Source organism: Eucalyptus grandis, chromosome 11 (assembly GCF_016545825.1).
Source record: "Eucalyptus grandis isolate ANBG69807.140 chromosome 11, ASM1654582v1, whole genome shotgun sequence".
NCBI lineage: Eukaryota > Viridiplantae > Streptophyta > Magnoliopsida > Myrtales > Myrtaceae > Eucalyptus > Eucalyptus grandis.
The window spans coordinates 649272-664861 of record NC_052622.1 but is presented as its reverse complement, the minus strand read 5'-3'; the positions used below and the strand labels follow the sequence as shown (position 1 = coordinate 664861).

At 38.0% G+C, this 15590-nt stretch overlaps 2 protein-coding genes across 2 annotated transcripts; both read left to right on the top strand.

Annotated features, from left to right (window-relative positions):
• Positions 1–1440: 1440 nt before the first annotated feature.
• LOC104424340 (21 kDa protein) lies at positions 1441–2293 on the top strand. The gene has a single exon (XM_010036718.3). It carries the CDS (start codon positions 1445–1447, stop codon positions 2111–2113), a length of 669 nt encoding a protein of 222 aa, XP_010035020.2. The 5' UTR covers positions 1441–1444; the 3' UTR covers positions 2114–2293.
• Positions 2294–11596: 9303 nt separating this feature from the next.
• Positions 11597–13105, top strand: LOC104424339 (MYB-like transcription factor ODO1). Its single transcript, XM_010036717.2, has 2 exons — positions 11597–11924; positions 12311–13105. The coding sequence occupies exons 1-2, from the start codon at positions 11662–11664 to the stop codon at positions 12855–12857; spliced, it is 810 nt and encodes a 269-aa protein (XP_010035019.1). The 5' UTR covers positions 11597–11661; the 3' UTR covers positions 12858–13105.
• The last annotated feature ends 2485 nt before the right edge of the window (positions 13106–15590 follow it).

The window sequence follows — 15590 nt, the reverse complement described above, 5'->3', positions numbered from 1 at the left end:
CGATTTAACATTTTAGTGTTATAATTCTTTGCCGAATCACTTTAGTATCACATCGATTAAAAAAATAATTATTTAAATTACCTTCAGCAATAAATTTCAATAAAATGTTTTATATGGATTTTTAATAATATGTTATTTGATAGATTTAGAATTTATTTAATTTATCTTTTCTTTCTTTCTTCAACTAATTTTAGGATTTTTATAATTGCAAATTATGTTTTGATATCTTGATGATTTGATTTTCATTTTGAATTATAATCCAACTAGGTTATTCAATAGGATGAACTTTATTTATTTATTTATTTTTTTTTAGTGGGGCAGCATATTCCTTGATGTTTTAATGAAAAATTGAGATTTTTGTGTTATTGTGCTTGGTGCGTGTGCACCTTCTTGTTTGTTACGATCATCTCTGGTATTTAGAATTTGTCATTCATGTTATTATCTGTTTCTGCAGCGTCATATAAGGAGGGGAAAAAGAGTGTTCCCTGTGCCCTTTTGGCACCGTTATGAGCTCTCTTTTTCTTTCTTCTTTGATCCCTTTCTCTCTCTTTCCTCTTTTTTGGCTTCAAGAGTGGAGTGGGGAACAACCGGGGAATTAGAGGGGACCCAACCAATAATGTTGGATAGGGCCATAATTATTGCAGGAATTTGTAGTTTTCTTAATATTATATTTGAACAATAAAGTTAAAAGTAAAAAAAAAAAATCGTAAAGTGATGAATAAAAAAATTGAAGTTGATAGTGTCTGATGTAACGTAACTATTAAAATCAGGAGATTATTCCTTCTTGGACTCGGAGGAACATTTTTGAGACTTGCAAAATCTGAAGTCTTTTCAATGGCATGGACGATAAACACGAATAGATTTATTGGATTTGAAGACTTAGAAATGAGAGACTGCATGCACAATTCTATTGCCACAACTGCTTACTATATTTTGTTTCTCAAATGACTAGTCGTGTATTTAAACAAAATGATTGATTTTTTTAAACATCTTACAGTTTAGCGGAAAGAATCTAGTTATAGTTTTTAGTACATTCGGTGATTCTCACAATTGAAAACCGGTTTCGAAGTATTAAAATGGCAATGTTGAATTTGGGATGTCTGGTGAAGTCAAGTACCACGAATGCATTGTAACAGTTGGTATGAATGGCAAGGGACGGCAAAACGAGAGCTACATATCTGCTCTCCCATGTTCGAAAATGGTTCTCTCCTTTTCGCATTCCTGGTCCTCCTCCATGTTGCGGTGCATGTGGATCGACCCCACCTTATCTTCTCGCTTTTGGCAGTGCATCCCGCTCCTCTTCTTCATCACCATTCAAATCATTTTTGAGGGCCCGGAGAGCCCTCCAGCGGGTCCCGCACATTGTCCCAAACACCCCCCAGTTTCATGGTAGCCCTCTATAAGAAGGGCTTTAAGGCCCTTACCTAGGACCCCGACCAAAAACATGCGCGCATTTTCTGTTGTTCGGTCCATGGAATCATCCACGTGCAAAAACCAGTCCTCTCCTTCTCCTCCCACCATCCCAAGGCTCGCACTTGCGATTTCGACCACCGCCATCTTCACTCTATTCCCAATTGCGCAACCATGCGCGGCCTCATCAGGATTCGACCCCTCGCCATCTTACACCGAGTTCATCAAGACCTCGTGCGGGTTCACCATCTATCCGGACGTATGTTACCAAACGCTCTCCCCCTACGCGAGCACCATCCAAACGAGCCCTAAGGAGATGGCCAATGCGGCTCTACTGGTGACACTCGACGGCGCGCTATCCGCTTCTAACATGGTGTCCAGGTTGTCAAACGCCGGGGGCCTGAGCAAGAGGGAAGCGAGGGCAGTGATTGACTGCGTCGAGACCATGAGCGACTCGGTCGACGAGATCCGCCAGTCGTTGGTCGCGATGAAGGCTCTCGATGGCCCTGAATTTGAGACCAACATGAGCGATATACGGACTTGGGTGAGTGCTGCCTTGACCGACGAGGACACTTGCATGGATGGATTTCAAGAGCGGGGGATTAGTAACAATAAGAAAGTCGAAGGGCCAATTAGAAGCAGCATCGTGAGGGTGGCTCAGTTAACTAGCAATGCTTTGGCTCTTATTAATAGACTCCAATAGCCTAATCTAATTGCCCCTCTCTCTGGTCGTAAGTCGAATTCAGTCGCCATGTTCTCTAGTGTGTCGTTACATATCGTCCGAGTAGAAATTTGTGATATTTTTCTAATTGGCCCAAACGATATGGCCTAAAGAAGATTATTAATTGTAAATATTTCATCTTGCTCTCACGGTATACCAAGATGAATCGTGTTCGACACCTTTTCATTGAATCGGCCACTGGTTGGGGGTACCTATTAATCCAGGGGAAGCGACATGCAAAGCCAGTGCGGATGATCCGGGTCTTGGCCCATCCGCTGCCACCGGTCTAATTCACAACTGATGTTCCATCGCTTTAATGGCCCGCTTGGTTACAAGCTCAATTTGCTTGGCTTGGCATGTTCGACACCTTTTGAAGTAAAGGTAGAACTTGACATCACGAAATCGATTGATTTTGCATCCGAAAATTGACAGACACGATTGCCACAATTTTGATTGGGTGAAACTGCCGCTTCCCAAGTCTATGCTGATAATGAATCTTTTGAATGCCCATGAAAACGCAAAGTTTAAATTTCGAGAATGCGCTGTAGTAACTCATTATGTTGTGGACTTCATAGGTTATTATCTAGTTAGGCAAACCTTAGCAATCAATTATGATGACAGCAACGGGTGAGGTTGGCTGCGATAGAGCCAATCCCTTGTCGAAGTCGGTGCAATTATCAAAGTGACGATTCCGTAGATTTACTCTGTCGCATGCGTGTCTAGCTGTGAATAAATCCAACAACGTCGCTGCAATCTTCTCATAACAAAGATGCAAAACATCATGGTCCAGAGAACCTAAGGTCTCGAACCGTTATCATCACACACACGAACAGAACTCAATGATGAAAGCAAAACCGCATTTGGTCCATTGAAACGGGATTTCTGCATATTATAACTCGAGACAGACAAGCAATGATATGAGGACACATGCACTGCATAGTGCATGTTTATGCATGAGTCCACATCTATTTTCCAAAGCTCCGGGTTTTTGTGTCGATGAGAAATTGATGGGATAATTACAGAAAAAAAAGAGTCATAAACCAATTATATGAGTGTGAATTTAATCCTTAACTTTTTTAATTTGACCGATTTAATTATAGACCTTTTAACAATTTGCCAATATAGCATTAAACTTTTTAATTTTATCAATTCAATCTTAACCCTTTTGGCAAATTAATAATTTGATTTAAAACTTTTTGACAATTTATCAATTTAGTCTTTTCAACCAAATTTGGTTGGCAATAACTAATGTGATAGTCTAGTTAGCGTCCTACGTGGCATGACTAGCTCTAAAATGCACAATTTTCACATTTTTTATAAGAGTTTTAATTTTTTTTTCCTTTTTTTTTTTCTTCCTTTTTCCATTGGCCTCAAGCAAGGATGAAGCCTTGCTGACCACTTGCGAGATTGATCTCACCATCCCAACAAGGGCAAGTGTTGGGTGCAAGTTGAACCTCATTAGCCATCGCCGAGGCCCGATAATCGGCTAGAGGAAAAAAAAAAGGACAAAAAGAATAAATTCAAAAAAATTATTTAAAAATCTAGAAATTAAGAAAAATGTAAAAAAATTGCCCACTAACTTCTGGTGTGTTGTTGAAGATACCCCGAAATACTTAAGATATGTATGACAACCATCGTATTTCTGTTTTAGAATAATTTTTCTAATCTAGACTTGTTTAAACATAAATCTATCTAGTGACACAATTTCATTTTTCTATTTCTCGAACAAATTTTCAGTTCAAATTTTTACTTCTCTATTTTTGAAACATAAATGAGTAAAAAAAACTTTTCTCATCGCTTATCCTCTCTACTAGTCGGCCACCCACTTGCCGTCCACCACCGCCATCCATCGCACCTCAAGAGGGAGAAATTTTGTGTCATAATCGAACAAAATTCTATTTCGAGAATAAAAATTTTGTATTTTTATCAAACAAGTTTGTGTCATTATCAAATAAAATTATTATGGAAATAGAAATTTTGTGTCATTATCAAACACGAAATTTTTGAGGTTGGGACATTTAGTCTGCCATAATAGCGCGGAGGGGATTGACTTAAGTCCATAACTTTAAAATGGTACACTTAAGTGCCAATATCGGAGTAAAATGGGACACTTAAGTGCCACTCACGAAAATCCAGGCCAAATGGCTGATGTGGCAATTTTCCGGCGAGTTTGGTCCAAAACGGCGTCGTTTGCGTTGACGTGGCAGAAAACGCAAAAACGACACCGTTTCGTAATCTACGTGTAAATAATAATATATAAATTAATTAAATTAGATTTAAAATATTCAAAAAAATTTAAAAAATTTAAAAAATTTAAAAAATTTAAAAAATTAAGAAAAATTTTAAAAATTAAGAAAATTAAAAAATTTTAAAAAATTAAAAAAATAAAATTAAGAAAAATTTAAAATTTAAAAAATTTAAAAATTTAAATAAAAGGGGGAGGTCGAACGGGCGGCTCCTCGCCGCCGCCGCCTCCCGCCGTCGCCGGGAAGGGCCGGCGATGGAGGGAGGGTCGGGAGCCCTCGCCTAGATGGGGCGAGGGTCGTCACCGGCCCTTCCCGGCGACGGCGGGGAGCCGGCGGCGGGAGCCGCCCGTTCGACCTCCCCCTTTTTTTTAAATTTTTTTAAATTTTTTTAATTTTTAATTTTTCTTAATTTTTAAAATTTTTCTTAATTTTTTTGTTCTTAATTTTTAAAATTTTCTTATTTTTAAATTTTTTGAATATTTTAAATTTAATTTAATTAATTTTTATATTATTATTTACACGTAGACACGAAATGTCGTCGTTTTTGCATTTTCTCCGCCACGTCAACGCGCAAAACGACGCCGTTGGGACGGCTCGCTGGAAAGTTGCCACGTAAGTCATTTGGCCGATCTTCAGCCGTGACACTTAAGTGTCTCATTTAACTTCAAACCGGCACTCAAGTGTCTTTTAAAGTTATGACTTAAGTGTCCCCGGTCTTGATTATGACTTGCTTCGCTGTATTTCTGCCCGAAATTTTTTTATTAGAAACTTATCTAGGAATTAATTTGTGAAATTCGCGGCCTTAAAAGCACGATGAAAGTTAGATTACAAGTACTCGATGCTATGGCGTCCATTAGTGGACCGAGTCCATTAGCGACAAGCAATTAGTAGGCCCAATGGTCGGCGAGTCGCATCACTGCAAAAGAGCTGGGCCATTGCACTGCATCATTTTAGTCGTAACGGACTTGAAATTTCGATGCAAAAAGCCCGCTTCGTTGCGAAAGGCTGGTCGCCAAATCCCGGTTGCGCTGGTGGCCTTCGCAACGAAATCTAAAAATCCCGCCGTGATCGGCACACGGCTCGGTTCCCGTGCGTTCTATTCTGTCCTCTGATTCTCGTCTGCTTTGGGCAAGCAGCTTCCAAAACCCACATCTCACTCGTTCGTTGTTTAATCTTTTTCTGGGACAGATGCCAGTTCTTTTGCTTGGGCCAGTTTCAACTTGATTTTTCCCTTCGATACAGCTGAAAAGCTTTGTATAACATGGAAAACCTAATGAGATGAACGTATGGCTTGTTCACCAATTTCGCTTAACGCTTGTTCTAAACTGATCTTCAACTGGTACATTCGCTATAACTTGGAATTCCGGAAAATTTATCTATATAGGGAATGTAACACAGCTTTGTGAACCATATATGATGGAAATGTAACTTGTGATAAAAAGAAATATCATAGCATAGCAATGTCAACAAATTACTTCTTTAGCGAGGGAACTCCATTATCACTTCGCTCGGTGATGGAACTCCATTCCATCATAAAATTCGCTAAAAGGGACCATCCTAAGTGCAATAACAACTCACTTTCTTTTAAAAAATTTCTTTCATCGTTTGTCTTGTCATAATTCACCCTATGTTAATAAACAACAAATAGGTGTGGGCATGTCATGGCACATTTTCTCCAAGACCAAGTACTATGTCATTTTCAAACTAACTACAGTTGATCCAATTGAGCTTTGACTTGTGTCTCATTTGTTGCCTAAAATGAATATGGTATTTCTTAGATCCGTTACATTTATTCAGGTACATTTTCTTGTAAGAAAAATTATGTATATGCGTTAGGATATTGCATGAAACTTACGACCAATGTGGCCTTTGTAACTGTTTTTCCGCTTGGCACTTTTATACTAGTCTTTTTTTTTTTTTTTTGTGGGACAACTATTATTCTAGTATACTAGAGTAATTAAAATAGTCCAGTATTTTCACGTTTCATTTTCACTTAATTCCATTGTCATAAAATATTGCGAAAATTAAATTACATTGCAACTTGGCGTTTATGTACTCGATACATGCCTCTATAGTTAATTAAACCTTTTTGAAAAGAAAAAAATCCGCATGCTGGTCTAGGTATAGGTGTCTGTTTTTTCAATTTTATTTTATCTTATGAAAAGAATAAGGAAGCATGGGAGCTAGTCCTATTTGTAATCAATAAGGTGATCCTAAAGGACAACTCAACGTCGAATCATTTAAGCCCCTCGGTAACGAAGTCAAAAAAGGCTAAAAGCTTTTCCTCCCTTTACACTTCAACCCCAATATCAAAACCCGACTTGTCTTTATCTTTGATTTAGTGAAGCAAGCCACTTGTTGAGTCGCCATTCCAAAATCCGATCATTGTAGCTTTGATTCGCACTGTGTTTGCGCTGTAGAAAGGTCAGTTTATGCCTTCGCCTCCATGAGTACCCGTGTTAAGAGTCAAGAGGGAGATTATAGATGTAATCACCCAAGCTTGATTCCCAATGTGCTTTCCTTTCGTGCTTTGCGCTGTCAGAAAGGTGAGTTTATGCTAATGTACTTTCTTTTTTCTCTTTCTTCTTTTTTCTTTTTTTCTTTCAAGGGCTTAATAACTCTTATCGGCCATGTGCCCTTACTAATTGTCGGCGCTCACCACCATCATAAAAAAGTAAAAGAGAAAAAATTCAGAAAATTTTGTGAAAATTATCTATGTTGGTGCTGGTCATACCATATAAGATAGCTTGATTTTAACTAGACTATCATGTCGGCATTTTTCTGTTAAAATTGATAAGAAAAATTATATTAACAAATCATCAAAAAAGTACAAGAGGACTAAACCGTTACATGTGTGATATGTTTAAGACTTTTTTTTGGTAATTTTCTCAAAAAAAAATGTCTAGGAGTTAATTGTTGCTAATAGTGAAAACGTTTTTATAAGCAATAAGGATGATTATTTTAGAAACAAAAATTTTAAATTATCGATTTCTCACGAAAGAAACGGAATTTGGAAACAAAACATTCCAGCACTCAACAACATTTACTAAAGAATAAAAACAAAGCTCTGTCATCACCAAGATTTTTAACAAAATCTTGTCGGGCCTGGTCGATTGCCTTGGAGGAAGAAGCACCGCCATAGCTGAGTGCTGACGAGAAGGGTGATGGCATGCTTAAGTAAGAGTTGAAATTGAGGGGCCTTGAAATTTGGCCGCTTAGGTGGAGTTGTGCGACTGGATGGCACATTCTCCAGCAGCCCATCCAAATCCAGGAGAAGTTCTTAGATGCTCCAGCTCCACAGGAGCTCAGTTGATCTCGACCTTCGATTTTAATGAGTCCACGCGGAACCCACCATATCTAAGGATTAAAATGCATTGGCATCACATGTATACAGTGCACCTGATAATACCTCCATTTCTAAGTTCCCAGCCAAAGCGTAGAGCCAAACACTCCGGAGCAAATAAAAACAAAGCCCTTCCACGATATGGAAAACAATCCTTATTAGTTCGCCAGCAGCTTTCACTGAAAGATCATGATAGCTTTCCCAAAAGCCAAGCTGAGATGCCGTGTGCACGCGCCTCGTTAGGAACCGATTGCTTTGCCCCTTCAATATAGAATTTCTTGAACCGTTTTGTAAAATCGATAATTATGAGATGTGATGTAAGGAAAGAAAATGAGGTTCATTTCACGGCAATATTTATGGCATTCTAGGAGAATATCATAATTCAAGGAGCCTAAGGTTGAGATAGAAAAGATGCTGAGCACGTACAGCGCATATAGAAGAGGCGATTTTCAGGGCACGATCATGGGAGCCATACTTTAAATAAGAACATCGGAGGAAATGAAACCATGTGCAATCTTCAACTTCGTTTACTTTTAAAGATTTTATTGCAAGTTTAGAATAAATTTCACAGAATTTATTTATTCCATTTAAATTTCTCTTAAAATAAAGAACCATATTAAATTGTGTGATAGATTAACTATAATTCGATAGAACTTTCAGCATTTTTTTATTAAGTGAATAAATTTGTTCGCCATAGCTTTTTAGATGTGCTAAGGGTGCATTGTTTCACGAAACATGAGTGATTTAGAAAATATTTTTTGAAAAATAATTATTTGTATTACTTAGAGAAATAAATTAATGGAAATTTTTGTCATCATCTACAAAAATAATTAGGCATAGATTGTTATTGATGATGAAAATATTTTTAGTTGACTAATTTTTTAAAACAATATAAACAATCATTTTTTTTTCTATTTTTGTGCAATGAACACGCACCCTAAATCAATTTTAGACTAGAGTTATGTTATAAAATTAGAACTCGTGAATTTTGTTCTTTCATATCTTTTAATATTAAATAAGGAAAATTTCAAATAAGAGTTTGAAGTGTCCTTATTTTCTCAATTTAGAGTCTAAAATAGGTCTTATTTCAAATAAAGATTTGAAGTGCCATTGTTTTCTAAATTTAAGACATGAAATGGATTTCATTTCAATTGAGGAGCTAAAATGAATAAGTCGGTTTCAAAAAAGAGCTTGACTTTCTAGTCGGTCAAAGGCATTTTCGTCTTTTACTCGTTTTTTTTTTTAAAAAAAAACCTCTCATTCTTTATTTCCTTTCTTCTTGGCTGATGGTTAGCCCAAGATCGACCACCTACAACGATAGGAGAGGCTAGGCAAGGGTCACCTGACCCAGGCTCTCGCTAGTGCAGTGGAGGGCAACCCTTGTAAGCCTGCCAAAAGGAGGAAAAGAAAAAAGAAAAGAGAAAACAAAAGATAAAAAATAATTTCAAATTAAAACCACCTTTTAACGAAAATGCCCTCGATTGACCATAATATTTAACTAGCATTAACCAGTGAGGTTAGGGAGGAGTGTTGAAAAAGTACTAAACCTTTTTATATTTGTGCCAATTTAGTTATAAACCTTTTTTTTGTGTCAATTTAATCCTAAATATTTGTACTTTGTGTCGATTCAATCATTTCCGACCAATTTTGGTTAGATTTTGCTGATGTGGCTCAATCGGTACTAACGTTGATAACTTTTAATAATATTTTAATATTTTTTATTCTTTTCCTTTTTTCTTTTTTTCTTCTCCTCCCCCTTCCTCCAGCCGGCGAGCCTTGCCAGGCCACTTCACTAGTGGCTGCAAGGGCAGCCTCAGGCCGAGCCTCACCGGCCATGGGCGAGGCTTGACCTTGCCAAATCTAGTAAAGGGCAAGCCTTGCTAGCTCGGTGCAAGGCCACCCTCGCGGCCTAAGTGGCCTCAAGCTAGCCTTGCCGGCCATCACTAGCTTGGGCAATGAGGGCGAGCCTTGCCCCGGCCGTCACCTCGGTTGACCGCCAACCGACAACCGATTGAAGGAAGAAGGAGCAAAAGGAAAAAAAAATTATTAAAAGTTATCCATGTTGGCACCGATCATGCCACGATAGCCGCCGACGTCCAATTAGCAAAATCAGGCCAAAATTGATTGGAAATTACTGTATTTGCACAAAATAAAAATGTTTAAGATTAAATTAGCACAAAAAAATGGTTTATGATTAAATTGACACAAATGTAAAAGGTTTATGACTTTTTTAACACTTCTCTCGATGAGATTAGGCCCTTATTTGAAACTGTCATGACTACTTCAGGCTTTTGTTTAAAAAACTAACATGGCTACTTCAGATCCATTGTTTGACATAATGTCAACTTCAGATTCTTATTTGAAAAAATGAAGGCATTTCGAGCTTTTATTTGGAATTTCTCCTATTAAATTAAAAGAACTTCTTCATTCACTATAATATCTTAGATGCATTGAAGCATTTTATTTTTTTATTTTTATTTTTTTAACACCAAGCATGTTTGTTGACTAAGTACTTCCTAATTTAAACCCTAAAGTAGTCTATTTTTTAAGAACACATGCCTTTGATTTGTTCTGATTTTGTTTAGTTCATTGTTATGAATTTTCTTCATCCTCTCGATTCCTACTTGATAGATGGGTCTGATTCTAAGGAAAGTACGCATCTAAAGTCGTTTTCCTAGTAATTAAAATCGATGTCTAATTTTAAGAAAGGACGATATTAGGGTTTTATTCTAATAAAGATATTCTAGAGCGAATGACAGTAAATTGAATGAATTAAACTTTTAAATGTTCTGCAAACCACATATTTCAAATTGTATTTCTTTGGAGGAAACTAAAATAGTTTAAGTGCGCACTAAATTCTCATATAATTAGATGAGATTGCTTTTTAGAGTTCAAATTTTCAATTTTTCTCTCCTAATCGTGTGTTAATCACAAAATAGATCTTATTAACATGTTCTAGGCTCGATATTAGAATCTATCCTCATTAACCCCACAAGGGCCACAACGAGCCCCCATCACGTAGTTTGGCGATTGCGTCGAGACGGCACTGTGGACGATGGTCTATGTTGGGGAGCTAGTTGAAATTTGTGCACGCTCCAAACGGGCTAGAAATTTTTCACCTTTTTAGGTAAATGTAATTATTATTGATTAAAGCGATATTTCTCTTCTTTCCCTTCCGTAGTCTCGTGCAAGCACAATTAGGTAGACAGGCAAGCTGCCGATCTATAACGCACGTTCCATAGAGAGGATGCGGATCCTCTCAACTTATTAAATACATCCTCTCATTTTAAGCACCAATATATATATATATCAATAATAATATAAGCTCCACCTCTCATGTCGAGAAGTGTCGAAACACCACACTAATATCAAATTACATTTGATTAGGAGCCCTCTCAATGATAGACCTCAACATATCAATTAAAGGCCACAATATTTAGATAAATAACTCATTGAGATGCAAATTACGATCCGAGACTGCTTAATCAAAGACTATTTCATCACCATTTAGTAAATTTTTTAAAATATGTCACAACTTGAAATGGGATACAAATCGAGTTGATGTACTTAACAGAGAGGATCGCTATGCCAAGTTGCTAAGGACATATGAATTCTCGCGTTCTCTTCTTCCCCGACGAATGGTGAATGTACTATGACGGGCGTGGTAGGCTCATTACTTGGTCACAATCTTTGGCAAAATTACTAATAGGTGCATGATTCGGGCTATGTCCCCGGAAGGTCAAATGCACGCGCACGAAATAAGCGTGAGACAACAAACCCCTACTCATATTAAAAAAAAAAAAAAAAAGTTAATAGTGGGGATGAAATGAACTTAGTATATAAAGGTGGGTGAGGTGGGGGTTACTTCCATTAGGAGTGAGTTCGTGGGATTTTATATGCAATTTTGAGCGTCGCGAGTAAGCCGGAGCGAGGGGAGAGCGATGGGCAGGCAGCCGTGCTGCGACAAGCTTGGGGTGAAGAAAGGGCCGTGGACGGCGGAGGAGGACCGGAAGCTGGTCAACTTCATACTCACCCACGGCCAATGCTGCTGGCGGGCCGTCCCCAAGCTCGCTGGGCTCCGCCGCTGTGGCAAGAGCTGCCGCCTCCGCTGGACCAACTACCTCCGCCCCGATCTCAAGCGCGGCCTCCTCAATGAAGCCGAAGAAAGCCTGGTTATCGATCTCCATGCCACTCTCGGCAATAGGTCAGTATCATCATCAATTATTACTTTACCGTAGTGCCACCAACTATTTACACATAATGATTTGAAAGATAATAACATATGGTTAGTCCAGTTATTCATCCGACAATATAAATGCGTTTGAGATTTCCTCTTCTTCCTCTTCTTCTTCTTTTTTTAACCCAAACAAAATTATGTTTTTCTTTCTTTTTTCTATTTTTTGGTTTGATGATGTTAGAGATTGTGCCCGCTGATGTTGCTCCTCTTCGTTTGTCGTTCATATTTTCCTTGTGAATTGTAGTGCTGAGTTTCCTTAGATGTATAAATATGATTAAGCTTTCATTATACCAAAGAAAATTCCCCCTTTTACCTAAATATATTTACTTCTTAGCCATTTTCATCTGCCTCAGGTGGTCCAAAATAGCAGCTAGACTACCCGGAAGAACGGACAACGAGATCAAAAACCACTGGAACACCCATATCAAGAAGAAGCTCATTAGGATGGGCATTGATCCAGTCACTCACAAGCCCCTCCAAGAACAAGCTAACGAACAGGTCCCTTCTAAAGCCAACGAGCAAGCCAAGTTCGAAGTTAGCAACCACGAGACGCCAGTGTATCCTTGTGACGGAAGCTCCGACAACTTCAGCTCTCCAATAATCGATAACTTCTCGACAGGCAAGTCTCCATCCTTCGACCCGAATATTAGCAGCTTCGACGACCCCTGGATGAATCACGTACGGTGGGAGACGTTCCTCGGGAACCCGTCGTCATGGAACTTCATGTTCGAGGGAGATCGTCAAGAGGATTACGGCGAATTCGGGGTGTGTCCCTCAGCGGGTGGCGACCCTTCTTGGTTGTTCAACCGCGAGAGTACCGGAGTCGAAAGTTTTGCCCAGAGTGGCTTCGGCGACATAGACATGAGCGAATTCGCTAGGAGCGCTAACGTCCGCTCCTAGGCGGAAGAAGGGCGCTCTAGGCTCTTCCATGCGCGGACCATTCAATAACATTTAATTCCAAATCTCCGCAACCTAAGCTTGTACAAAAAAACGTCGAACCTTAGCTTTCACTAATAACTGCAGCGTTAGGAAGCGGCAGAACTGAGAATCTATGCAAAATTTCTCCTCCCATGTAACAATAATTTCAGATGCTGAATATAATAATGAATCAGCGAAAAAAATATCTCAAAAGAGTTTTAATCTCATCATCTTGTACCTCTGATGCTAGTTTCTCCACTGTTTTTCTCGTTGATTCGGGATTAGTTTACATAATTTCGGTTTCCTCGACGCATCACGGATCCAAATTATCGGCTGATCGAAAGTTCGATTTCTTCCGCAGGGGCTTTGCCAGGAAATGACGATATGGTATTGTTTGGTCAAGAAGATGGAAAAAACGAAAAGATCTTTTCTTCAGCGTGTGGAGAAACGTGACTTGTCTTTCCCCACAAGAAAAGGCAAGAAAATGGAAAACCCAACCAATCGAAATGTTTAATTAAAGTAAGTTCCAACTCGATCGGGCTTGGTTCCAAATTGCTAATAGCAACACTATTCTACTCCATCGTGCGTCTGATTACTGATGATTAAATATCCAAAGAGCACACGAAACGGGCCCGTTGAATCGCGCGTAGCTGGATCCCGACATTAAACTAAAAGCACTAAGCGCGAAATACCATCAAAGCCGAAAGAGTTGCAAATCCTTGTCCCGGAATATTCGCTTCAATATGACAAAATACGGTGTATATCTGGATATATCACTACTTAAATCCAAGTGTTTGTTGGGCAGGGTTTGCTTGTACTTTACAACGAAGCAAACTTTTCGGGTCACGACAAATACGAGGATGTGAGCTGCGCACCACTACTAAGAAACCAGCTTCTTGCTATTTAACAAAGCAAGGACTCGAAAGATGTTAATGGTTCGACATCAAGACTACAAGAGTACCAAAATATCCTTCATCACTTAACAATATAACTTATATATGCTTTTTATATGCATATGCTCTCCTTTTATCTATCAACTAAACTTTTTCGGCTATACTTTCTAACGTAACATCATGGTATGTTTGTTTGAAGAAAATTATTTTTGCAAAAATTGTTTTTTGACTATTCGATGTTTGGATTATAGAAAACTAGGCCATCTATGGAAAATGGTTTTCATAAATTGAAAATAGCAAGGTTACGTAGGGAGAAAACCGCTTTCCTTTGTGGCGATAAGGAAATTACTTTTCCTAAACCGCTAAATAAAAGAAAATTAACTATTTTCCTTGAAAATGGCTTTTATGTAAAAATACTTTCTTTTATCATGAAATTTTCAGTGAAATAAAAGCACCATTTGAGTCAAATTTAACCTCTTTCATGTGTACGTCGAGTGTTGAAATATCATAACTTGACAATGGAGTTTATATGTTCTATGTTAACGTGTGGTCTCATTCACCTATTAGTTTAAGTTTTTTTGTTTTTTTATTTGGAGTTTCTAATAATTTCCTTTTTCATTTCCTTAATATACAAATGAGAGCTCTTTTAATTCATTGGGTATCACACTAGTTCATATCTATATATGTATTTTACACTGAAGTGCTTTAGTAGGAGCATTTTAGGTTGTGGATTTTTTTGGTAACATGTAAAGATTACTTTATGCGGCGGAAAGTGCCCAAGGACCATATCCCAGACAAATTGCAAATATACCGAGGATCTAATAGAATAATAAAGACGCGATTGCATTAAATATTTAAAAAATTCAAAAGCTTAGGTGCGCATGTTTGATAACGCTAGCCACATGCATAATTGATAGCAATAGCCTGAACCTATTGCTATTGCTATCAGCATATACTAACATGCTAGGGTGTATTATATCAGTCTTTGCATAATGCCTTTAGATAGTACCTATAGACAACCGGCTGCATAGGCGAATATACATTGTACTTGCATACGTTGGTTTCTGACATATGAATATTGGTTTACTGTATGACATACTTTCTTTTACCAGCTGTATGATTTGGCTCGATAAAATGAGAGTTTTGACATTTGTTTTTGATAAAGCATTGTTATGAAAGTATAAATAGGAAAACCGACCCAAAAGGAGATCTTTTCGCATACAGTTAATCTGATTTTTTAGAAAACTATCTAGAGTATGATAATATTCCTACATTTTTACCAATGCTTGGTCTGCTAAGGTCAGTCTTCAATAGTTAATGATGTGCTCGACCACGTGTACCTTAAAATAAATGGATCTTATCGAATACCTAGTAAAATTCGGTTTTTTGTCAAATCAATTAGTTATAAAAAGGGGTGAGCATTGGTCTTGACTCTATTCAAGAATTGGACTGAACTGACCTATTTTTAGTGGTTCCCAATTTCACAATAATTAGTCCGATTCCCTATTCCTTGTGCAGAATCAATGACCAAACCAAACCGATGAAATCATCTAGAATTTAGTGGAGGGGGAGATGCAAATGCATAGTCTATATGATGTCTCTACTAAATTCTTCACGGGGAAAATCATGTGCTTTCACTTAAGTTAGAACAGTGCAACACTGATGGATATTTGCAAATTTTACTGCCATTCTTGGGCTTGATGCATACATGAAGACTAATTCAAGTGATAAAAGATGGCAATGCGATGGGCAAGAAAGCAGTCAAAGAACCAAGCATTCTCCATAATTCAAGCAACAAAACTTCCGCCTATCAATAAACTAA